We start from the raw sequence: 26,692 nt of genomic DNA, 5'->3' as shown, positions 1-26,692 counted from the left end.
ACATCCCAATCTGTGTCTCACAGTCTGCAATTTGTACAAATACAGTTACATTCATAAATACATGTTTTTGGTTTTCATAGATATATCATACTTTTATGGGAATATAAATACATTTGTTTAAATTTACATTGCAAATATTTGTAAATTGTTGAATCTGCGTTTGTGGATCAAGTCACTCACGTGTTTTCCGTGACATGCATTTGTTCATTTCCTCTCGCGGGTTTTTGGATTTTGAGACTTTCCTCTCGCGTTTCACCCGGTCCAAATACAAATGCAGCCGGATCCACAAATGTGGCCAGCAGGCGAACAAGCCACCGCTAGGTGTCACTATTGTTTTAGGACGGGGGCCAACTTAAATGGAGACGCGTTTGCTCAACATTTAATGTGGAAGTTTGAACAAAAAGCCCCCAAGCCGCTGAATTCAGAATATCACAGGCAGTTAGGAGCGGGGGATCACTGTGGAACACTTTTAAAGGTGCCCTAAATTTAACGACGTTAAAATCCAACTGAACCTATTTTGCTGCAGACTAGGTTTGTCAAATAAAATACGATAAAACCATCCCGTATTTGGACTAAACCCGTGTTGCTTATTGGACTGATATGTTTTGTATTTTTGAGATTGGACTGTTAAAACGGGTGATTTGTTTCAGACAGATGCTCTCCCTCAGCCGGAGGGAGGGGCAGATACCCCACGGCTCCGAAACAGAATATGCGCTTCTCATTGGTCATCACTTTTATTTAGTCAATCAGCAGCCAGAGTTAGCTGTCTGTCATTTACTGCGGCAGCCAATGGAGTCATAGTCCTGCCTACAGGAGGTTGTTTAGCTCAACTATATATCTCTGCAGGCCGGAGGCCAGCAAGTGAGAGGGACGTACGCAGCAAGTGAGCGATCTATGTTTTGTGGGAAGGCGAATATAGGAAAAGCAGCCTTTGTGATTTGAAAAAAGGGCATAGTTTCTCTCCAACAGAACTAGGTACCCCCTACTAGTTATACAATGTAAAATATTAGGTTTCAGTGAAAACGAAATACATAGCACTTCTGAACTGCTCTCCATCATGGACGTTCTATGGAGGTATATTTGGGGCAAAGTACCTGAATATCTGCGACAGTGACATTTGTAGTTCTAGAAAATAGTAACATGTGTAATATCAGTAAATTTGAAGTCACAGGGAAAATCGCTTTAGGAGTTGCAAACCTGTAGAAATTATTTCCCCTCCCACAAATACAACTTCACAGTTACACCTTCACAAATCATTTATTGCAGGTGCACAAATACAATTCTACACACACAAGTACACACATATCATTCACTTACAGTTTTGCTACAATTACAGCAGTGAATATGGTGCTAATATACTTTCACACACTTCACAATATGTGCAGAAGTATTTGAATATTTGAATCTGTGCAATGTGAGTTACATACATGTGTTTTTTATTTTAGTTTTTTTGTGGGATATTTGTCTAACAAAAACACCAGTCAATGAATACACCTGCTTGAATCTGCGGCTAGCCAATATACTATATGAAGGGCTTAGTTACAAGTCTTCATGCACATTAAGTATTACCAAGTCTCAAGCCTCAAGTCAATGCTGCTCATGGAGTGAGCTTAAGTTATCTGTAGAGGAGGCTAAATGTTCTAGGCAACACAGGGGACTAGGGAAGATGGCCTGTCTTCATGAAGTAGTAGTTGTCACAGGGGTGTCTCCTAAAAACTTCTTCCATTTAGAAACAATCTGATGACAGATTTAGCCTTGGGTTTCATCCTCCCTGGAAAAAAAGTGACATTATTTATTATCAACAAAAATGCTTTAAAAATATTCCTTTTAAAAATGTAAATTAATTTCTGAATGCTCAATTCTTTTATAGTATTAATATTGACTATTAAATATACATTTGATCCTTTTGCTGTAGATTAAACAAAAAAAATGTAAGTGTTCTGTTCTAATATATATATACACACACACCAGCAGGTAGGTAGGTAGGTAGGTAGGTGTGTGTGTGTGTGTGTGTGTGTGTGTATATATATATAGGGGTTGGAAAATGAAACTGAAACACTTGGGAATGACATATACAGGTCATGCACAGTGGTCAGAGGGATTTTAAGCCATTCTTCTTGCAGGATAGTGGCCAGGTCACTACGTGATGCTGGTGGAGGAAAACGTTTCCTGACTCACTCCTCCAAAACACCCCAAAGTGGCTCAATAATATTTAGATCTGGTGACTGTGCAGGCCATGGGAGATGTTCAACTTCACTTTCATGTTCATCAAACCAGTCTTTCACCAGTCTTGCTGTGTGTATTGGTGCATTGTCGTCCTGATACACGGCACCGCCTTCAGGACACAATGTTTGAACCATTGGATGCACATGGTCTTACTGGTGCAATGTGCAATTAATGAAGATTGGCCACCAGGCTGCTCCAATTTAGCCATGAAACCTCCCACACTGAAATGACAGGTGTTTCAGTTTCATTGTCTAACCCCTGTGTGTGTGGGTGTGTGTGTGTATATATATATATATATATATATATATATATATATATATATATAAAACATTCATAATTCATAGAAAATCATGAAAAAATTGATTTCAGCAATTCCATTCAAAAAGTTTGTATATTATACTCATTCATTACACACAGACTGATATATTTCAAGTGTTTATTTATTTTAATTTGATGATTATAACTGAAAACTAATGAAAACCCTAAATTCAGTATCTCAGAAAATTTGAATATTACTTAAGACCAATACAAAAAAATGCTAGACAACTGAAAATGTATGAACATGTACAGCACTCAATACATAGTTGGAGCTCCTTTTGCCTGAATTACTGCAGCAATGCGGCGTGGCAAGGAGTCAATCTGTCTGTGGCACTGCTCAGGTGTTATGAGAGCCCAGGTTGCTCTGATAGTGGCCTTCAGCTCTTCTGCATTGTTGGGTCTCACATATTGGTCTTTATTTTATGTGATGTAGTCATTCTCCCGAACCTCTATTTAACTGACAAAACCACAAAGAAAATATTTCCAGTGTTTCTAAATAGATTGTGTTTTGTAAATATAAACACATTCAGGATCTGAGGCCTGAAACACACAACAAAACATTTGGGACAGAGGCATGTTTACCACTGTGTCACATCACCTGTCTTTTGTATTACACCGTTTAATCATTGCCCTGCAAAGGACAGGCACTCACTCCAGGGTGTGTTTGTCCCCTGCGTCAGGGTAAGCTTGGGACCCACCGCAACTCTGAACTGGATAAGTGGTTACAGAAAATGAATTGAGTTACGGTGGGTTTGGAGCCTACTGGGAATCACTGGGTGCAATGTAGGAGCACACATTGTCCATCACATGGACATTTTGAGTCTCCAATCTAACTACCAACATGTTTTTGGACGGTGGGAAGAAGTTACCGCAGCAAAAACCAGCAGCCACACCAGCCCTTTGCAGATAAGATTGCCCACCCGTGATGTAGTTTGATGTAGTTTTAATGTAGTTTTTCACTAATATTTTGAACCGGTCGCAATTTTTTTGGAGTGTGTTACAGGAATCAAAGTCAAAAAGTGTTAATATTTATAAAACATGGAAACATTTTCTTTGTACTTTTGTCAAAAATATTTGAAAATTAACAGATGCTTTTACTGCATTTTACAAAATGGCCCAAACTTTCTGGAAATGTGGTTTGTAAAAACTAAGGCATATGAAATAATAAGACATGTTAAAATGAACCTTTTATAACATTTTTGTTATATTTACTGAAAAGTTTAATAGATGTTCCATAATGTGAGAATTTATGGTGAAAAATTATTGATTGGTCTATTTAAGTCAAATCAATAATCTACAAATGTGTAAGGTAAACTATGTAAGTGTGTTGATGTGTGTGCAAAGGCTTGGTGTATGGGGTATCCTCTCTAGTTTAGTCACAGCTAATTCACACCTGCAAATCTTTTTTCAGAAGCTAACTTGATTTAGTTAGTGGTTCCACAAGTACATACAAAGTATTACCATTAAAATATTACCATATATATCTATTGGGAATGCATAGGGCCATGAATCTAATAGTCAATCTTTTTTTTATGTTACTTACTCATGTACAGAAAGCATGGGCTTCACTGAGGACATTTTTGTCTTTAAAGAAAAAACAGTTAAATTAATGTTAGTTGTTATTATATCATTAAGAATATACTGTAATGTTTAGAAGTAGTTAATCCATAGATAATACTTACTCCCTCAGATGCTGTTTCTTGTCTTGGAAGCCTGTCTTCTTGAGCTGATTGAGAAACACAGAAACAATGTGTTAAAACGTAAAAATAAGACAGAAATACTACATTTCAAGCCATAATTGGGACCCTTACCTGTACAATGTTTAATGATGTCCTTCTTTTTTAAGAAGATAAAAACTGCTGCAGACAGAAGTAAAACCACAAGGAACAGGGATACAGCTATAACAACAGCAGAAGTTTTATGTCCACATTCAACATCAGAAACCTTTGTTCCTGGCTTTATTTCTGTAAGTCCTGAATCTTCACACCTATCAGAGTGAAACAATGGAAATGAGTACATAAAAGTACATAGTTGGTCTAATGGAGTAAAACTATACAGAGATATTCAAAAATATATCATCAGTTCTCCCAAACAGATTTACAGAGGAGAAGGATTATGACTGTAGCTGGAAATCTGCCAATATACACTGGAGTTTAAAAAACAAAAAAAACAAAACTGTATGTCAGAGTTCTGTCTCTTCTTTCTTTTATCTCTGTTTCTGTTTTCCTCCTTGGTTTCCTTGTGTTTAACTCTTAACACAGTGTGGACTGTTTGTTTTATGCCAGGATCAGACTACACAATATTTTTGTCTTCCACAACGTCACTGTGTCAGATTAGTGCCTTGTCTTGGCCAGGAGACTGGCAACACTACACCTTTGACACGGACCAGTCTTTGCGTGAGTTCAAAAGTCCCACAGGAGGAAGGACAAGAAACTGTCAGTCATGACTACAGAAGCTCCTGTCATATGACCAGTTCCTTATTGTATGTAGTTTAAATACCCTGGGTCTTTTTTTGCTTAGTTTTGTCTGCCATTCCTTTTTGTCCTGTGATGACTTTCTCTTCATTTTTTTATTTTAGATTTTCAATTGTTTCCTTATGGTGTCTCTCTCATGTTGTGGTGTTACTCTATAATCTGCTCCCTCATGTATTTTTCAGGCTTGGCTTATGTTCATCTTTGTTTGTATGTATTCAATGTCTGTTTTCCCCTGGTATGTGTTTCCTTTAGTTTGGGACATTTGTTTCAAGATTATCTTATTTCACATTCTTGCTTTTTCCAAGTTTGTTTGTATAATTAGCTCTTTACTCCCCTCGTGTGTACTAGTCTCATTGACATTTTCTAATCTCTTTGGATCTGTCTCATTTCTTTTGGTCTGTTTTGGTTCTTTGTCTTTCTTCTTCGTTTTGTTCACTTTGAGCATGTTATTTTGTCCTTAGTTTGTTTACTCTCACCTTTTAGGCTCTTATGTTTTCTGGTCTCTCTATACTTTATATATTATGCTTATTATATATTTGGTTTTTCCTCATGTTGTTGTTTTTATTTATATTACTTCTACTTGTAATTACTTAATTATTTCCACATCACATCTAGTGCACTTTCATAAGACTATACTAAATCACTCGTGTTTGCTGCCAATCCATAACTAAAAATCTACAAATGTGATTATTGTAAAATAATGTTTATACTGCATTCATATCTACGTTTAAAAATTTCCTGATAATGACAATCATCTTCAGATCAGAATAACCCCTTGTGCCACTGTAAAAAAACAGCACTTACTTTGTATATGTTGAACAAATGTGAAGTGAGCCGTCTGAATAGGTCCCATCTGAGCATTCTCCACATTTGGTATCTGTAAAAGCTGTTCCTGCAGAACATACAAATCCTGTTTTCAGTCACGCTAAATACAGTGAACCCCACTTATGTAAAGTAGTAAACACTTTAAAAGTATTGCTAGGAAATTTCACCAACCTCTTTGTTTTATGTACTGTCCTGGGAGACAGGCTGTGTGTTTTGCGGCTAAAGAACAGCTGCTTCTGTTTTTTTCTGCGCAGTAGTGTCCATCTAGTGGCTCACAAACTGTGTCTGATGATCGAGTGCAGGGAGTCATTACTCTTAAACCATGACCTATGGAAAACAAGAGATTATTTATTTATTCATTAATCTTTATGTAACCACATTATCCTGTTCAGTGTCACAGTGGGTCTGAAACAGGTTCACTTGTGTGCAAGGCAGAAACACACCCCTGACAGGGCCCATCACACACTCTCGTTCACTCACACACACCCCTCTGGACACTTTCTAAAATAAACAATCCACCTACTAAATCATTTTGGACTGCAGAGGAAACTCTCACAGACACAGAGAGAACACATCAAAATCTTCAATTCATCTCTGACCTCACAAACATAATGATATATTTAAGACATAATTTTGTCACTTTATTTTACTGTGCTTTACACATAAGTAAAGAACACCTGAGAAAATATGTTCTGGAAAAACAATTCCACATTTTAGAAGCTGTACTAGAAAACTATCTCCAGCAAAGTAACTGTAAGAGAAGGCATTTGCAGTTTTACTTTAAAGAACATGTTTTATATCACATTAAATACAAAGCACACAGAAATATTCTTATGAAGGACAGACTTACCAGGATCACAGACTGCACAGCTGAAACATTGTAAGAGGCCACTGGGTGCATCAAGATAAGTTGAATCAGGACAAAGAACACAAGTTGTGCTGGTATCCTCTGTGCAATGTCTATAAACACGGTCCCCTAAAAACAAACATGTAATTTTTGTAAAGCATGACTGAATTAGTTTTGAAAAAAATCATTATTTTAGAATTTTAATGGGGAAGTTAAATGTTCAAATCTTTTTAAATATGTGAATTTATATATGTCAAAGGGATTTAATTTATCATTTTGAACAAATTCTATTGGAACATTCATCACACTCTTTCCTTTGTGTAATTACTTTCTCTGGGCATTGTGGCTTTTTTGACACAGGCTCAGACAAATTTATTACAGGTCACATACCACAGAACTTTACTGACTTCATTATAACGAAAATTCATAAGTAGAATCTAAATAAACGATTCACTCCCAAGTCCATTTGCCCCATACATGATAATAATTTGAATACACTGAATTTGTGATGCGACAAAAAAATATTGTATTCAGGGCAGGCGGTCAAACTAGAGTTAATATACATTTAAATATATTATAAATGATTTGGACCTAAAAAAATAGATATATGGGGAAAATGTATAATATGTGCCCTTTAAACACATTCAGTTTTAACATACTTTATGTCTCAGATTTTGACTTACCAGGTGCACACATGGGACAACATTTTCCATCGATCTCATACTTAGCTCTGGCACAAACACCATAACACAGTCCAAAATTCAGAAAGAAAACAGCAGCGATGATAAAAAAAATGTCCAAGTTAGTGATCATTTTCACTTGCAGTCTCTTGTAATAGCAAAATAAATAAAAAATAAAGGTTTCCCCTGAACATTTCATCTGTTCCTCTGTTTAGCTTCAGATCATTTCAGATTTACATCCTTTCCTGTTCTGGTCATGCTGATGAGATGTTTATGAATGGTAAATAAACTACAAAATATTTATTTTTCTTTTCTTCAATGTTGTGAGATCTGCTGGTGGAGCCCATTGTCTTCTGTCAGTGTCAGACTCCAGAGTTTTCATTCTTTGCAGAAGGAGCTGAAAAAACAACAAATATTTTAGAAAAGCACAAATCAAATATATATAAATATGTGTGTGTGTGTGTGTGTGCGTGTGTGTGTGTGTGTTTGTGTGTCTGACTCTCTAGTGCAGGGAGTCTTTACTCTTAAACGCTGACCTGTGAAATACACAAAGACTATTTGTTAGTTCATTTTTATGTAACCACAACCTGTACAGGGCCACGGTGAATCCAGAGCCAATCCAGAATCATAAGGTGCAAGGCAGGAACACACCCAGAACCTGTGTGTTAATGCTGTTTCCCCAGCACAGAAAATATTACTAGCAAAAACAGACTAGTAGAATGTACATGGGAATTTGTGCATGGCCCAAATGACCTCTGTTTAAGAACCAACAGCTCTATTATTACCATTCCAAAAACACACATTGGTAAGTGGATTGGCAACTCAAAAGTCTGAGTGAATGTCTGCCTGGCGCCCCCTCCAGGGTGTGTTCCAGGGTAGGTTCCAGACGCACCGTGACCCTGAACTGGATAAGCAGTTTCAGACAATGAATGAGTTTCTGTTATTTAATTATTATTTTATTCATTTATTTTACAGCCAAAAGTCATTATATGTCAGTTTTCACAGTCCTGTCTTTTTAACAAAATTATTTAACTCCTTTAATAATACAGCAACACACAAGTGACTGTACTTTCACTTTTCTGGACAAGAGCGGAATTCAAAAGGATCCTCTCTGTGCGTTCACATTCATGTAATACCATTTATACAGCCAGACCTACAGGAACATATTCTTATTCTGACAATGACAGCCACATAAATACAAGGCAGCACAACAAATACAAATATAAATATAATATAAAATACATTTTAAAAGAAAAATAATAAATATACTCAAATCAAAATTAAACTCTTCTCTAGTAAACTCATCTAGCATTTAATCATGTGCTCTTTTGATGATCAGACAGCTGAGCAAATCTGCGTAAAATTTTCTTGCTCCAAGGAAGTACCTGAAGTGACATAACTCAGATCAGTTTGATTTGTCCTTCAGTAGTTCCTGATTCTCAGGCGGTGTTGTGGGCGACATGGTGGCTTAGTGGATAACCTCCCAGTGCCGGGATCTTGGGTTCAAGTCCCAACTGGGTGGAGTTTCCATGTTCTCCCCGTGTCTGTGTGGGTTTCCTCTGGGGTCTCTAGTTTCCTTCCACAGTCCACAAACATGGAGGTTAGGTGAACTGGCTTCTCTAATAACTGTCCTGGTGTGTGAGTGAATGAATGGCTGTGTGAGTGAATGTGTGTGTGCCCAGATATGGATTGGCATTCTATCCAGTGTGAAACCCTAGTGCCCAATGCAGTCCTCCAAACTGGACGGTCGTTGCTGGTTGAGAGTACGCTGTTTGTGTTTGGCTGCCGCTTCTCGCCTGTGTGTGTGTGTGGACTGAAAGTTTTGTTGATTGTAAAGCGTCCTTGGTTTTCTAGAGAGGTGCTGCATAAGTGTAACACTAAATAAATAAATAAAAAAAAATCTCTGAGCACAGTCTCTTCTGAGAAATCCACTAGAGGAAATGTGTCCAGCCCTGGCCTTAGAATAGTACCTTTCTTGCTGATATTTTCTTGTTCAGACACAGATTATTTCATTATTTATCATAATCCATATTCATGTGTGAAGGTATATCTCTGATGGACAAAGCAGTCAGTTTCTGCTTTTTATAGAACTTCACCGTCTGCACTTATAACAACCCAAATACCATGGACACATCTGATTGTCAATGCCTGTGTGGGGAGTGCATCTATAAAACCTGTTTAACTGTAACATGACACGAAAACAGATTTAATCTCTAGGCAGGACACCAGAGAGCCAGAGTGCCACATTTTTAACAATGTGGAGCAAAACTTTACTCACTTCAGTTTTAAGATTTTTCTGTTATATGCACCTACAAAAACTAATGTTGTTTTATGGAATGCAACAATAATTGGTGTCTTTTCCTTATATTATGTTAAGTATTGTCTACTGACTGAATCCATAATTTCTGTTTTCCTTTATTTTCAATGAAGCTCATAACCACTTAAAGGAGCAGTCTGTAATACTGAAAGACTGTATTTAAAATGACTACAGCAGTCCAAATTCAAAACACTGGATAGAGTTTTCTGCCCCCATTCCACTCCTATCCAGACACAAAGTCACAGTGGTTGTGGAGATTGAACCTACAAGAATGAGTATCAGTATGTCCTATGTGTAAAAAGTGTACATAATTTCACTACAATATCTACCTACCACAGCAAATGGCAAAAGGGAAAACAAAACAAAAAAATAAATAATACAAAAAAGTAAGCAACCACCATTATTTTCCAGCATCATATTTGAATTTCCATTTTACTTTACTTTTTTAATTTTCCCTTCCACACGATGTAGAGGTTTGGTTTGATTTCAAATGTACATGGCTAATTTCCTCAATTGTCCCATCATGGTCTTCTGAAGGTTTCCTGGTGGTCCTACAAAAGTCCTGTAACAATGTCCCACAAAAGTCCTCTTTATGTGTTCTGGTTTTCTTAAAAACACGCTATAAGAAAGTCAAAGGAGACTTATAAAGGACTTTCCTCATATGTCCCATCATAGTCCTCTGAATGTTTCCTATAAGAACGTCTCCTGTAACGTTTTGGCGAGCCTACAAAATAACGTCCAGGGGACGTTTGGATGAACCTTTTTTAGCTGATTGGTTACCTATTTAGCAGCTTCTCCAAAACAAAACAAAAAAGTTTTTGAACATATAATTTTCAGGACAGTACAGCACTCCCGAACACATGACCGTGTGGCGACTGCTGCGTGTAAAGGGCGGGTCTTCTGGCGGCAGAACCAGTCAGTGCGCTCCACAGTTTTATTAATGACGCCCACTTCTCTTTGCCACAGCTCTGCTCCAGTTGTTAGTGATTGTATTTTTACCAGCAGCTCTTCCCAAGTTGTATAGTGATCGCCAGTAACTGGCTTTCACTTCTTTTATCTGTATTTCACAGGCTACTCTTTTTATTTTTATTTTAGTAACGGATCGCTGTCAAATAATATTCTCAAGTATAAAATACCCCGGAAAACATTCCTGAAATAAGGCCAACATAAACAGGAAGTGTTTTTCCCATCGGTTTTTCACATTAAGTTACAGTTTAACACAGGACTAAGTTCCAGAATCAGTTAAATGTTGTGTCACTCACAGTTTGAGAAGCACATCCAAAACCAAACACGGTGCAAGTTTGTGGTTTAGAAAGTGATTTAATGTGCTCACCTCCGCGCTGAAAGATGTTCTGTTCACTTCAGAGTCGGATCCTTCTGGAACTATTTGGAGCGAGACAGGAGGCGATCCGCTATGAAAGACACCTAAGCGAAAATATGTCCAAACGCAAACACCCACTCCGTCATAAGGTCCGCAGAGAGTGAACCAAAAAGCAGAACATGGAGTGAAAGAAGTCTTTATTTACTGTTTGGGGTAAAGGTTAATCGGTTTTCTTTTTTGTTTCGAGGAAGTTGTTTTTACATTTATGGTTTATTAAGATTTTTGGCAGAAAAACGGCTTTATGTGTATTATAGGAATTCATTTTATTTGTTTTGCTTTAAAATTAGGCACTCTTACAAAGACACTGATTCATTTAAAAGAATAATCAAATTAATATCTTTCATGTCTTTATGAAATATGACAGTGTTTTTGGAATTACATATTTACATTTTTTATAATACGCATTTAGTTCAATATATACTTTTCCTTGCACTACGCTTAATTTAAAAGGAAATTACCACTCGTCAAACTAAGACGATGTTTCTGTTCATAATACATTTATACTTATCCCCCCTGTAGTCTTGTTTCTCGGTGGCCAGAGGTTATTGAAGTGGGCAGTTTAAGGTAGTGGGAAGCACGATGGTGGTGTGATTCCACAGTGAGATTTTAGTTAGAACAAATATATTTAAAAAACAAAAAAGCTACACACAATATTCAAACCTGTTTACAGGGCCCGGTGGCACAATAAGTGGTCAATCACTCACAGTACGCAGTCTATGATTCACAAATTGCTAATGAGCTTGCAGTCAATTAATCCTTCACACAAGGTCTATCTCCCTCCTTTCATCACCAGGTCCTGTTCACTTCTGTTGCTGGATGACATTTAAAGAACTCTTATCTCCCTGAAGTGCTGTTTTAGAGTTACTTTTTTGTAAAAGCAATGTAAGATAAAATATTTGGGAATGACCAGAGTTTATCCACTGTGTCAATTGTTGAATGGTGTACAGGCTCTTTACAGGACACCACTGGGAATTCATAAAGTATCAGAGGTGCTGAGATTACTTTACATACTTTTACATAATCTGTCCATGCACAGCTCTATTTGATGTAAACACAGAGGAACTTGAAGCTGCTGACATTCTCCACAGTGGCTTTTTTGATGGAGATAGGTGGGTGCACTCTCTCCTGCTTCCTGTGCTCCAATATGCTAAATGGAGAGGGCTGTGTACGTGTCTCAGAAGGGTTGTAGCAGTGATCCAGTACTGCATGTGATACTCTGAAAGTACTTGGGAGAAACTTTCCTCAGGTTTAGTTTTTTAATGTCAATCAAGTGGACTCTCACCAAGCAATGCTGATCGAAAAAAAAAATGCACCACCTCCTTTGCTTTTCACAGAGAGGCTCATGTTCTGTCCATGTGATGAAGAGAAAACCCTGTAAACTCAGTGGTTTGGTCTGGAATCTCTGCAGACATCCAGGTCTATTTGAAGCAGTTTATACAGCAGTCCCTTGTCTCTCACTGAAAACAGATCAGTGCCTGAATTTACTCAGTTTGTTGTCCAATAGGGTGGCAATATTTTGGTTTTCAAAAAAGAAGAGACTCTGGACAGTCAAACCTGCAATGGGTCTAAGGTCTGGTTAGAGGGGGTTGATGTAAATAGTTGCATACATAACCATGTAAATATGTTGTTGAACATTAATACATAAACAGATCCATTCTAACAAAACAATTAACAAATGATTTCCTAGACAGATTATCTTGTTCTTTTCCATTCAACCTTTGGCCTGTGATGGAATTTGTTTATTGAAATGATTCATAATAAATTAAAGGGATTGTTAATTTCATCTATATCAGAAAAAGCCATATATGCTTGTGTGACTCAGGTTGTTTTCCCTTCTTGAACACTATGTGAAGGCAGCAGGCTTATGTGTGTATGTGTGCCAGATAACTGTGTGCTGGCACATCTTGACCTTCAGTTCCCTTCCTCTCCGTACTGAGTTGAGATAACTGAAGCTAGTTGCAATGGTCTGGAAGGGGACTCTCGGAGCAGAATGTGTCAGAACATCAAAGATAGTTAGAAACAGAGTGAGCACCTGCGTAATGTAACTTTGTTCATGGCCATGTACATATATGGTTCATGGACAATAGAATGATTTCATAATTAGGGAGGGGCTAGGGGTATAAAGGCTTTGTGATAAACTGTCCCAGGGGAGAAGGGGATTTGAAGTCTATGCATTGCATTTCCTTTCTCCAATAAATTTGTTACTCACTTTGATACCGACTCAGAGACTCAGTTTTTCATTTCTGTCACAATTTTCCACCACTGGCCCTAAACACAAACTAAACTGTAAAAGAAATCTTTGGATTAAGAGGACAAGTCTGTGGTCCAGTGCTACTGGGATGCAAGCCGGGAGCTGAAAGTGAGGGTGTCTGATTTTGAAAGACCTGAAACACCCAAGGCATCAGCAGGTAGTGTCGCAGTCACACAGCTCCAGGGGCCTGGAGGTTGTGGGTTCGATTCCAGCTCCGGGTGACTGTCTGTGAGGAGTTGGTGTGTTCTCCCCGTGTCCGTGTGGGTTTCCTCCGGGTGCTCTGGTTTCCTCCCACACGTTGGTAGGTGGATTGGCGACTCCAAAGTGTGAGTGAATGTGTGTGTGTCTGTGTTGCCCTGTGAAGGACTGCCGCCCCCTCCAGGGTGTATTCCCGCCTTGCGCCCAATGATTCCAGGCAGGCTCAGGACCCACCGCGACCCTAAATTGGATAAACGGTTACAGATAATGACACACCCAAGGACCTCGGGAAACATCACTGATGATGTGTCCCAGCTCGCAGTCACAGAATGTATCTTAAAACAGACAGGTTTTTTGGTAGGGTAACACTATCAGAATTGAAGACCAATATTGATATTTTTAATGTAAATATCTGCAAATGCTAAGAGATAAGCATTTACAATCTATAGTAATTAGAATAAAAGCCACCTGGCTTAGCATTACATATTGTCTAACATTGCTCACAAAAATTCAGCTTGAAAATCAGACTGATCTAGACTAATAAAACTTGAAATCAATCCTTAATCAATTTTTAAGAAGCGTAAAATTACAAATTTGGCTTTTCGCATGCCTAAAACTTCCACATGATAAAATGACAGAACCACATGGTTTCTTGTGGTTTATTGCTTTAATAAGTATTGAGCTTTAATTAATTAGAAATGTGCAAAACAAAGAAGATTTGAAAAACAACCAGAAATATTATTTTGTCTAATATTGACTGCATTGTTTCAATAATAATAAAAAAAAACATTTATCAATTCCCAATGTGTCTCACCTCCTTTTGGTCAACATAGGTGTCTTTGAGGAGGGTGCTACCTTGGAATGGAAAAATAAATAATAATAATTTCAGTCATATAGTGTTTTTCTTTCTCCATTTCATTTTCTTGTTTTAATTCTAAAAGAGCACACATTAAATTACAGCTAACACACAATATTTAGCTAACTGTAAAAACCCAAAATACTTATAGGTCCCAGTCCTAATTCAGTGTCGTCTTTGTTCAGAGCTGCTAGGAAAACACAGCGGTTTTAAATGAAATATAAAAAATTAATACAACATATTGTTCTCAACAGTTAAGTTGTAACCAACCTGGTAACTAACTATGGTATACCTCCTCCTATCCTCTAGGGGGCAGGAGGGAGGTTAACATGTCTAGGGGTATAAATAGGGGAAGCCAAGTAAGAGTAGGAGAGCGTTGACCTACAGGCACATGTACGCTCTGCTTGGAAGACCTCCTTGTGAGAAACTTTAAGTTTCAGGCTCATTAAGGAGGTTCCTAATGCACGGATGGCTGGGAATTGATGAACTGCTTGGAGGTTTTGCCATACCCAAGTTCCTTCAAGTTTATATCTTCCTCCTGCTGCTCATCCTTTGTGGACTGCATTTCAACTGGTGGGACTAATTATCTCCTTTTCCATTAAGGATCTACCCAAACCTAAGCCCATGCTCCTATAGGATAAAAGGACTGTGTTTTGAGGAGTTATTTGTTTGTGGGTTTTTTTCTTTTGGTTTGTTTAATTGGTTATTTGGTTTTGTATACGTTTTTTTTTTTGTATGTTTATGTTGTATGAATATATACATTTTTTTTGCTTGTTATTAATGTTGTAATATTATGAGTAAGATAATTAGTAAACACTATACTAGATAAAAGGTCTCATTTCAGCTACCTTGTCTTCATTTAACACTGTAGCATTTATGCAGTCCCATGTGGTATCCCCCTCATATTTTTTGTAGCAAACATTCAAACAATATCATTTAGGGTAATTGTTACAAAGTATTAAATCCTTACCTGCACATTGGACAAACATACTTTTTTTTTTTTTTGGTGAAACATATCTGCTGCTGCCACTACAGCCACAATTATAAGAACTGAAATTGTGACTCCAACTATCAGATCAGGGGATGTTTTATTTCCACATTCAGCATCAGTAGAACTGGTTCCTGCCTTCATTTCTGTAAGCCCCAGATCTTCACAACTGTTTAAAACTGAATACTGCATTCAGTGTTCAGCGATAGTTCTTATTGTCAACACAGAGGAAGCTCCTCCACATTCACTGCTATGCTGTCAGTCATTAGACCATGCCCCTCTCCGCTGATGTGCCGCCTCCCACGCGAGAAAATGGTCAGAAGTCTGAAACTGAAAAACAATCCAAAACTGAAGAAAAAGGATCTGAAACTGAAAATAAGATCTGTGACCGAAAAAAAGATATGAAACTATAATAAATTAAGATTTCAATCTGAGAACATAAAATCTGCAATTGAAAAATACAAGAATTCAAATATCAAAATATATAGGAACATGAATTGAAAATATATGATTTATTCAAAAAAAAAAAAAATTGAATTAAAATTCCATTTAAATTGAAAATCATCATCCTACACTTTTTAAATTTTTAATGCACTGTTGTATTTTTCAAAGTTCAATCTCAAGATTTGAACTTTCAGTTTCAGATTTTTTTTCAAATGAACAAAACTTTTGACCTTAATATAGCTCCATACAGTGTGAGAGACAGCTATCTCTCTCTCTCCATGGCCCTCTGCTCCCAGACACGGCTCACACAGAATGAGCTGCAAATGTACAAATTGTGTTGCCATGTTTGCTTCTTTTTACGGTTAATTTATTCCTTTTTTCTGAACTCCTGCACTGAGTTCACATAATTGATTGAGGAATTCAGCTTTATTCAAACAGTAAACACATGTCTTATGAATGTATTGCAAGTGACAAAAGGCACATTTGGACCCGGAAACGGTGAAACGTCACGCATGGCATCACACTTAACAAGCTGATAGGCCTCCGACATGTGCTTACACCCTAGGTTTCAGCTCCTATCTCCCATCCCTTCAAAAACATTTGGGGCCATCCTAATCACGTGGGATAATATAAGGAGACCCCCCAGTGGATGGAGTATGTCACTAATCTTATTCCTAACATTGTCCTATTCGTATAACTGTTTTATTTCTTATCACTTTTATTCTCACAGCTCACCCTACTAACTAATAGTTATTCCAGATTCAGAAACTTCACAGCTGTGAATCAATGGAAATGACTAGCTTGGTGAAAAGTGTGTAGCTGTTTTGGTGGAGCAGTACCATACAGAGATAAAATCTATAACTGTGGTTTTATTATGAAATTATGTGTTTAGATTGTCATTATTCGTATCTTTTTTTGAAAATCTCCTCCTAATATTATTAATTAAGATCAGAATAACCCCTTGTGTCACTGAAAAAGTGGAGACGTACTTTGTATGTGTTTGACAAATTTGAAGAGAGCCATTTGAGTAGGTACCATCTGAACATTCAGCACATTTAGTGTCTGTGAAAGCTGTTTCTATAAAATATACAAGTTCTGTTCAGTTACAGTAGAAAAAAAAGTCAGACTCAATTATTTAAAGAGAAAACTACAGGATGAGTCAAAAGATGCAGGACACTGTTTTATATCAATACTCCAACAAGATGGATGAGGGGTGAGATGGCCTGTCTTTTAGGCTATGTCCCGAAAACCATCTTGAAAGCTGCCATATTGGATTAAGGGCAAGGTTTTCCAATGAGAAGGTGATCATGAAACATATTAAAGAAATAAAAGGGTGTCCTGTGACTTTTGACTCACCCTGTATTATACAAGTTATTGCTGGAAAGTCTATTATTATTATTTCACCAACCTCTTTGTTTTTTTGTACTGTACTTTGTACTTTTGTACCTGGGAGACAGGCTGTGTGTTTTGCAGCTAAAGAACAGCTAATCCTCTTTTTTTCTAAGCAGTAGTGTCCATCTAGTGGCTCGAACACTGTGTCTGACTCTCTAGTGCAGGGAGTCTTTATTCTTAAACCCTGACCTGTGAAAAACACAAAGACTATTCATTAGTTAATTTTTTATGTAACCACAACCTGTTCAGGGCCACGGTGAATCCCAATCCAGAATCATAAGGTGCAAGGCAGGAACACATCCTGGACAGGGCTCCCGTACAACACATAGCATCAAACACTCACACCTTCACACCTCTGGACACTTTTTGAACAGCCAATCCACCTACAAACATATGTTTTTAGACAGTGGGAATAAACTGCAGCACCCAGAGGAAACCCATGTGTACACAGGGAGAACTCTTCACAGACTTTAACCTGAGGTGGGGATTAAACCCCAGCCACAAAATTAAAATTTAGTCAAAAACGTTTATTGTGCGTTTCCTGCGTGTTACACAGCAATAAAGAATTCCTGAGAGATTGTTTGCTAGAATGCAATCCCACTTTTTTAGGAGCTAAATTAGAAAAATACTTTCCACCAACTTAGTTGTAAGTAATTTGTTATTTGCAATTTTACTGTAAAAGACAGACTTACTAGGATCACACACAGTGCAGTTAAAGCAGAGTGCATTTCAGATTAAATCATTTCAGATTAAATCCTTTTCATGCTCACTTCATGCTGATGAGATGTCTTTGATTGGTAGAAAAACAACAACAAAAATCTGTTTTATTTTCAGTGTTGGAAGGCCATTGTCTTCTGGAAAGTCCTAGTCCATAGTTTCCATTCTTTGCAGAAAACAAATATTTTAGAAAAGCAGAAATCAAAAATATTTCTTTAGGGAAATGAATACTCAGTTTATAAACACTGAGTTGATGAGAATTATCATTGTACCAAAGATTAGAATCAACATTAAATTAACAGATGAAGCTTAGATAATAATTTATGATTTTAAATTTAAAAAAATCTATTTAATACCACACATTTATTAAAAAAATGTAACAAGACTTTAACCTTTCTGGTCTGTCTCATGAAACATAACACATGCTGAAAAATAGATCCCACAAACTCCAGAACAGAACCCACCCAAATCTGGGGGTCTGGTTGTAAGGGACAATACAAGACCCACTTGGAACCAAATTAAAAGGCCCACGTGGATGATCACATGATGAGGGTAACACAAGAACAGGAAGATCACATGACCAAGGGAATACATCCAGGAACCAAAACAAATCAATTTCACTGAGTCAAGGTTGAGTCTCAGAGAGTGCACTTTAACACACTCCATCTGTATCAACCTTCCAATGAATATGCTTCTGTTTTTCCACTGTTATGTGCAGGGGATGTACCATTTTCCATAAGCAGCTTTCTGAGAGTTCAGCTTGACTAATACAACAGCATCAGCCTTACTTATAAGATTGTTCTGTTTTTTTCAGAACTTATTTGTTAATGCTGTTTCCCCAGCACACAACAGCACAGAAAATATTACTAGCACAAACAGACTGGTAGGATGTACATGGGAATTTGTGCTTGGCCCAAAAGCCTTCTGCTTAAGAACCAACAGCTCTATCATTATTTGAAAACTGCAAAGGTCAGTTAGTTATTCAGGTGCACGTATGTACCAGTTACCTCTGCATTCTCTATACAGAGCTTTCTAAAGTCCACTACAGCCTCTCACTTAAATAAAACAAACCTAATCAGTTTCTGTTTTAGGATGGCATGGTGCCGCAGCAGGTAGTGTCTCCGTCACACAGCTCCAGGGAACTGGAGGTTGTGGGTTCAAGTCCTGCTCCCAGTGACTGTCTGTGAGTTTGGTGTGTTCTCCCTGTGTCCGCCTGGGTTTGCTCTGACCGTCCAAAAACACATGTTGGTAAGGGGATTGGTGACTCAAAAGTGTCTGTAGGTGTGAGTGAATGTGTATGTCACCCTGTGAAGGACTGGGTAGGCGTTGGACCCACCGTGACCCTGAACTGGATAAGTTTCAGACACTGAATGAGTTTCTGTTATTTAATTATTATTTTATTGATTTATTTTACAGCCAAAAGTCATTATATTTCAGCTTTCTCACTCCCATCTCCTGTTATAGCTGATGAAGCGATATTCCAGTGAAATGTCCTCTACATAAGGTAATGGTTGTCTTTTTAACAAACATTATTTATCTCCTTTAATAATACAGCAACACACAAGTGACTGTACTTTCACTTGTCTGGACAAGAGGGGAATTCCAAAGGATCCTCTCTGTGAATTCACATTCATGTAATACCATTTATGCAGCCAGACCAACAGTAACATATCCTTATTCTGAGGATGACAGTGTCAGAAACAGAGAGGACAAAAAAGTCAAAGACAAGCCACATAAATATGAGGCAGCACAACAAATACAAATATAAAATACATTTAAAAGAAAAAAAATTAATACACTCAAAAACTCTTTTTTGATGATCAGACAGCTGAGCAAATCTGCTTAAGATTTTCTTGCTCCAAGGAAGTATCTGAAGTGACATAACTCAGATCAGTTTGACTTGTCCTTCAGTAGTTTCTGATTCTCAGATGGTGTCCTGGGCGACATGGTGGCTTAGTGGGATCGCCTATAGAACGCCGTTGGGCTCTAAACGTGTGAACACATGCGCGTTAACACGTTATTAAAATTTTGCGTGTTAACACGTACAATTTTGTCGCGATAACGTGACCAAAAATGACACGTTTACACGCTTCTTAAGGTTTTCGCCAATGGGAGGCCTCAAATCCGGGCGTACTTACATATTCATGATAGGATTTACATCACACACTGTAGCTGACAGGAAACATAAATCCTTTGTGAACGTAGTCCCTACGTTTCATCTGAATTATTCATAACATAGTGAGCTAAGCGCTGACCTATGGCTACATTGAGCCCTACGTGAGCAGTGTGAAGACAGCAATACTAGTAAGCTGATCCCCATAGCAACTGGAAGTTTATTTTTCACAATAAAAGAATCTGGTGTTTAATACCTTAAAATTTATAAACATGCATATTATTCCATCCATCATCTGTAAGCGCTTATCCAATTTAGGGTCGCGGGGGGTCCAGAGCCTACCTGGAATCATCGGGCACAAGGCGGGAATACACCCTGGAGGGGGCGCCAGTCCTTCACAGGGCAACACAGACACACACACATTCACTCACACACACGGACACTTTCGAGTCGCCAATCCACCTGCAATGTGTGTTTTTGGACTGTGGGAGGAAACCGGAGCACCCGGAGGAAACCCACGCGGACACGGGGAGAACACACCAACTCCTCACAGAGAGTCACCCGGAGCGGGAATCGAACCCACAACCTCCAGGCCCCTTTTTTTATATGTGACTGCGACACTACCTGCTGCGCCACCGTGCCGCCCAATGCATATTATTATATAACTTAATTCATAACATGCACTAAAGCTTTTCATAGTTTTATATCAAACAAGCATCACTATTCTCTCACACTGTGTGTGACACATACCGAGGAGTAATTCATTCACATTGATAAATGATGCGCATTCCTTTAATAGCATACTGCTAAAAAATTCGGTGTCAATACAAACCCATAGTGAAATTTCCAGATCCTCCTCTTTCTGTAAACATGTATAATATGTTTAAAGTTACATTAATTTACTCATGTTTTATTTAATTATGTGTATCTACTTTTATATATTCATTAAAAACTTGAGAGGTTAAATCTCCATCAAAATGGAATTGAACCAAAAAATCTGAATTAAAAAACGGCTTTTTTCAGCAGTAAATTCTGTGGTGGTTGAAGTGAGGGGTTTATATATATATATATATATATATATATATATATATATATATATATATATATATAAAACACCTCATTCAACAATATAATGTATTATATTTAAATATGTATAATATTTAGAGACCAATGGCGTTCCATAGGATCTTGGGTTCAAGTCCCATCTGGGTGGAGTTTCCATGTTCTCTCTGTGTCTGCGTGGGTTTCCTCTTGGGTCTAAGGTTTCCTCCCACAGTCCAAAAACTTGGAGGTTAGGTGAACTGGCTTCTCTAAAAACTGTCCTGGTGTGTGAGTGAATGAGTGAGTAAGTGAATGAATGGCTGTGTGAGTGAATGTGTGTGTGTGCCCAGATATGGATTGGCGTTCTATCCTGAGTGAAACCCTAGTGCATAGTGAAATAAATAAATAAAAAATAAAAGTTCTCTGAGCACAGTCTCTTCTGAAGAATCAACTAGAGGAAATGTTTCCAGCCCTGGCCTTAGAATAGTACCTTAGAATAATATCTTGCTGATGTTATTTTCTTGTTCAGACACAGATTATTTCATTATTTATCGTAATCCATATTCATGTGTGAAGGTATTTCTCTGATGGACAAAGCAGTCAGCTTCTGCTTTTACAGAACTTCACAGTCTGTACTTATAACAACCCAAATACCGTGGACACATCTGATTGTTAATGCCTGTGTGAGGAGTGCATCTGTAAAACCTGTTTAACTGTAACACGATACGAAAACAGATTAAAGCTCTAGGCAGGACACCAGAGAGCCAGAGTGAGTGGGCTAGTCAATATATTTATTAAATGAGACTGTGACTGAACTTACCTCCATTACATACAGCCCTGTTGGGTCAATCAGATTTTACATAAAAATGTAAATATTTCTGTATAAATGAGCACTGCCATGATGAGCACTGAAGTTATAAAAAACCCAAAGCCTTTGCTTGGTTTGGGACTGTCTTTTTGTTTTAAGATTTTTTTGTCATATGCAGCAACAAAAAACTAATTAAGGAATGCAACAATAATTGGTGTCTTTTCCTTATATTGCGTTAAATGTAATCTAATGACTGAATCCATTATTTCTGTTTTCCTTTTTTTCAATGAAACTCATAACCACTTAAAAGAGCAATCTGTAATACAGAAAGAATGTATTTACAATGGCTACAGCAGTCCAAATTCAAAACACTGGATAGATTTTTCTGCCCCATTCCACTCCTACCCAGACGCAAAGTCACAATGGTTGCCAGGTTGTAGAGATTGAATCTACAAGAATGAGCATGAGTATGTCCTATATTCAACCTATTTACACAGAAAAGTGTACATAATTTCACTACAATATCTACCTATGACAGCAAAAGGCAAAAAAGTGAGCAACCACCATTATGTTCCAGTAATTTACCAGCATCATATTTGAATTTCCATTTTAATTTACTTCTTGATATTCCCTTCCACACAATGTAGAGGTTTGTTTTTTATTCACAATTTTCATATTAAAACGTTTGGTTTGACTTCAAATGTCCCATCATAACTGTGGTAAATTTGGTTTCACATTCAACATTTGTTTGAGATTCAGAATTCTGCTTTTTTTTTCACCAGTTACCAAACGTATATTCACCGGTACAGTTGCAGATTCCTGATGTAACAAAAGAAACCAAAAAATTAACTGAGCAACTGAAATCTTGTAACAAAAAAGAATCAGAAACAGTTCACTTTCAAAACAACAGCAACTGGTCTCCTCAGTTCTCAAACACTTACAGAGTGTGATGTAACACAGTGGTAAACATGCCCCTGTCCCAATCGTTTTGGAACGTGCTGCTGGCACAAAATTCAAAATGGGCAAATGTTTTTAAAAAAGCCATAAACGTTCTCAGTTTCAACATTTAAAATGTTGTCATTTACATTTTGCACAATGTCTCAGCTCTTCTGCATTTGTAGATACATTTGGCTATTAACATCATTATAAATTAAATAAGCCTTGTAGTGTGTAAAGAATAAATATTATTCTGTGTTGGTTTGGCATCATTAGGTCCAATGACATGAGAGAAAAATAGATTTATATGAATATTTTAATCATTGTGAAATAAATGACTGAATTTTGCACCATAAATAAGAATTGTGTGAAGATTAAATATCTGAACTTTTCTAAGTTGTTCTGATCCCAAATTGATCCCACATTTGGTCCCATAACTTGAGAGTTTAACAGATTTATTTGGTTACTGATTTCATTAAAAAAGCACAATTTTTCACAATTAGCCTTAGTATGTGAGGAATAAAACTGTGTACATTTGCAATTTGATGTGACATCATTAGGTACAATAAGGAAAGTGATTAATATTTGGATATTAACATTAAACACTATACATTTATTCTAGCAATTCGTGCGACGGTCCCTAACGCTGGAGCTGGAGAGAAGGTTATCTCTGCAGGCCGGAGGCAGCTCCAAGTGGGAGGTACAGCTCCAAGTGGGAGGTACAGCTCCAAGTGGGTGGTACAGCTCCAAGTGGGCCGTACAGCTCCAAGTGAGCGTGGAAGAACATTTTAAGCATGACTCAAGCACATCGCTGGCTTCGAGATATGTAGTTTTCGTAAAGGCTCTGGAGACGACCCAGAGGCTAAAGAACCCTTTTTATTTGTTTTTAAAAACAGGGCTGATATGGAGCTGTTCCTAAAAGCTTGTGTTGATGAGCAGGGTCTCAGGGTCAATGCGATGTTTGTGGTTACGCCATGCCCCTCACCCCAGAATTTTTAAGGCATGGAAACTGGACTGTAGGGCCCTCACCACAATTCTTAAGGCACAGATACTAGACTGCAGGGCACTTTATACACCACAGTTCAGACAGTGTGTATAGTTTGATACTTTTAGAAACCTAGGCTGTCTGGTTAACTGTGATGTCCTGTTTTGCGTAAAATGCCCTGCACAAAATAGGTATCCTAGTTATTTTGCTTCTTCTAACAAATTTCCATAACTAATGCAGCTCAAATTGCTCTGTTTGAGCATTGTTTGGAAGTTTAAGAGAATGTCAGTGAGTTCTTTGGGATATTGTGTTAGATTATTGTGTATTTTGTAGTACTGTGTTAATATTGTACTTGGAAACATTGAGTATATTATATGGAGTACATTTTCAGCATTATGTGATTTACAGACTGGTTTGTGGTTGGCTTAATATGTGAAATTCTTGCAATAAATAAAGAGAATAACCATTGAACTGAGACCAAATGTACTGAGAATGATAATGTTTGCTTACATATAGGCTACTACTCATTTCCTCACTTACTACTCACGGTAGTGCGGCAGGTAGAGTTGCAGTCACACAGCTCCAGGTGGTGGGTTTTGGGAGCTGAATTAGATAAGCAGTTTCAGACAATGAATGAATGAATGAATGAATGAATGAATGATAGTCCTTCTACAAATTCACATGCACAATCCAGGTAATAATAAAGGGAGGCTTTCTGACAGTCTAAGCCAGTGTTATCCAATTCTAACCTTATTCTACCTGTTTAAACAAACTTGATTCAACTAATTTTGTTAGAAGGTGTTCTAGGTCCTGGTTCTGATGCCAAATCAAAGCATGTGTGATCATCTGAATGCAAAGAGTAATACATAATACTCTACAACAAGGACATACTTCTATAAAGAATCATTTAAAACCATGCAAAGGAACTAAATGAAGTACAGTGAACTTCTCTGAATGTCTATTTATATTCTTAATTGAGCCAAATTTCCTGAAAGGTTGCACCATTATCTTGGAATTCATTAAACAATAACTAAATTACAGTGAATTTCCATCTTATTAAGTTCACTTAACTTGTAGCTACAGGCACTGACTCTATTGTCATATACACCCACTATGACTGAGTGCTCATGGTAGGTTTACTGAATATTAAGATTATTTGCAAATTATTAGCACCATTTCTCTCATGTTCATTAATGGAAAGGAGCTGCTTTATATATTTATTTGAATAGTGGGCCATTTTCTATAGTGTTACTTAAAGCTTTACACATTTAAACTGATTTTAATCCAATACTGTGCTGAGTACAAAACAAATAATACAGTCCTATAGTTCTGTAATCAAATTAAAATAATGATTGTAGACATGAGAGACCTAATGTCTCATGACTCATTTTTTTATGCCTTTTCTTTTTGGATCTACAAAAATATCAATACAAGCGACAACCACAGAGTACATACAAACCGGATTCCAAAAAAGTTGGGACACTAAACAAATTGTGAATAAAAACTGAATGGAGATGGCAAATGTCAATATTTTATTCGTAATAGAACATAGATGACAGATCAAAAGTTTAATCTGAGTAAATGTAACATTTTAAAGGAAAAATATGTTGATTCAAAATTTCACAGTGTCAACAAATCAACAAACCACACAGTGGTAAAAAAATGGCCTTGTTGACGCCATGAAATTTTGAAACAACATATTTTTCCCTTAAAATGATACATTCTCTCAGTTTAAACTTTTGATCTGTGATTTGTGTTCTATTCTGAATAAAATATTAGATGTTGTCACCTCCACATCATTGTATTTAGATTTTATTCACAATTTGTTTAGTGTCCAACTCTTTTGGAATCCGGTTTGTACATGTTAGTCTGTGTCTCCCAGTGAATGCAAGTCGCATGTTTGGTTCAGGAGTTTGAGGTCATGTAGTGTATTATCCCTGGTCAGATATAGTTCTCCTGGACAGGTTTGCCCCAGTTTCCATAAAATCGGCAAAGAAGAGTCGTTTAGTGTGAAATACCCTGGCTGTTTATAATCCAGACCGTATCCACCATCGTTACAGGTTACCTGTGGCTCTGTGCAGTATGGAGTGAGCAGATAACTTAAGTTATCTATAGAGGAGGCTAAATGTTCTAGGCAACACAGGGGACTAGGGAAGATGGCCTGTCATCATGAAGTAGTAGTTGTCACAGGGGTGTCTCCTAAAAACTTCTTACATTTAGAAACAATCTGATGACAGATTTAGCCTTGGGTTTCATCCTCCCTGGAAAAAAAGTGAGATTATTTATTATCAACAAAAATGATTTAAAAAATATTCCTTTAAAAAATGTAAATTAATTTCTAAATGCTCAATCCTTTTATAGTATTAATATTGACTATTAAATATACATTTGATCCTTTTGCTGTAGATTAAACAAAAAAAATGTAAGTGTTCTGTTCTCATATATACACACACACACACACACACACACACCAGCAGGTAGGTGTGTGTGTGTGTGTGTGTATATATATATATATATATATACAGGGGTTGGACAATGAAACTGAAACACATGGTTTTAGACCACAGTAATTTATTAGTACGGTGTAGGGCCTCCTTTTGCGGCCAATACAGCGTCAATTCGTCTTGGGAATGACATATACAAGTCCTGCACAGTGGTCAGAGGGATTTTAAGCCATTCTTCTTGCAGGATAGTGGCCAGGTCACTACGTGATGCTGGTGGAGGAAAACGTTTCCTGACTCTCTCCTCCAAATCACCCCAAAGTGGCTCAATAATATTTAGATCTGGTGACTGTGCAGGCCATGGGAGATGTTCAACTTCACTTTCATGATCATCAAACCAGTCTTGCTGTGTGTATTGGTGCATTGTCGTCCTGATACACAGCACCGCCTTCAG

General features: G+C 37.4%; 2 protein-coding genes across 3 annotated transcripts in view; both read right to left on the bottom strand.

Annotated features, from left to right (window-relative positions):
- LOC136666252 (tumor necrosis factor receptor superfamily member 14-like) overlaps positions 1 to 26,692 on the bottom strand; it is a 67,316-nt gene that overhangs the window by 26,209 nt on the left and 14,415 nt on the right. The window contains exon 10 of one of the 2 annotated variants that reach the window (XR_010795349.1): positions 25,816 to 26,058. Coding sequence is in view for 1 of the 2 variants with exons in the window: in XM_066644344.1 (XP_066500441.1) it covers positions 26,037 to 26,058 (22 nt within the window). In the remaining variant the exon portion in view is untranslated. Of the gene's footprint in view, positions 1 to 25,558; positions 26,059 to 26,692 lie in introns of those variants that run through there. The other variant, XM_066644344.1, reaches the window with a different exon arrangement.
- On the bottom strand, positions 1,249 to 11,152 carry LOC136666146 (tumor necrosis factor receptor superfamily member 14-like). Its single transcript, XM_066644183.1, has 9 exons — positions 11,021 to 11,152; positions 7,374 to 7,767; positions 6,694 to 6,819; positions 6,015 to 6,170; positions 5,823 to 5,910; positions 4,356 to 4,531; positions 4,227 to 4,270; positions 4,088 to 4,128; positions 1,249 to 1,771 (listed from the first exon to the last, which is right to left on the bottom strand). Exons 2-9 carry the CDS (start codon positions 7,567 to 7,569, stop codon positions 1,750 to 1,752), a joined length of 849 nt encoding a protein of 282 aa, XP_066500280.1. The 5' UTR covers positions 7,570 to 7,767; positions 11,021 to 11,152; the 3' UTR covers positions 1,249 to 1,749.

Source organism: Hoplias malabaricus, chromosome 14 (assembly GCF_029633855.1).
Source record: "Hoplias malabaricus isolate fHopMal1 chromosome 14, fHopMal1.hap1, whole genome shotgun sequence".
Lineage (NCBI taxonomy): Eukaryota > Metazoa > Chordata > Actinopteri > Characiformes > Erythrinidae > Hoplias > Hoplias malabaricus.
The sequence above is the reverse complement of the archived record's forward strand: the minus strand, read 5'-3'. Positions and strand labels throughout refer to the sequence as shown.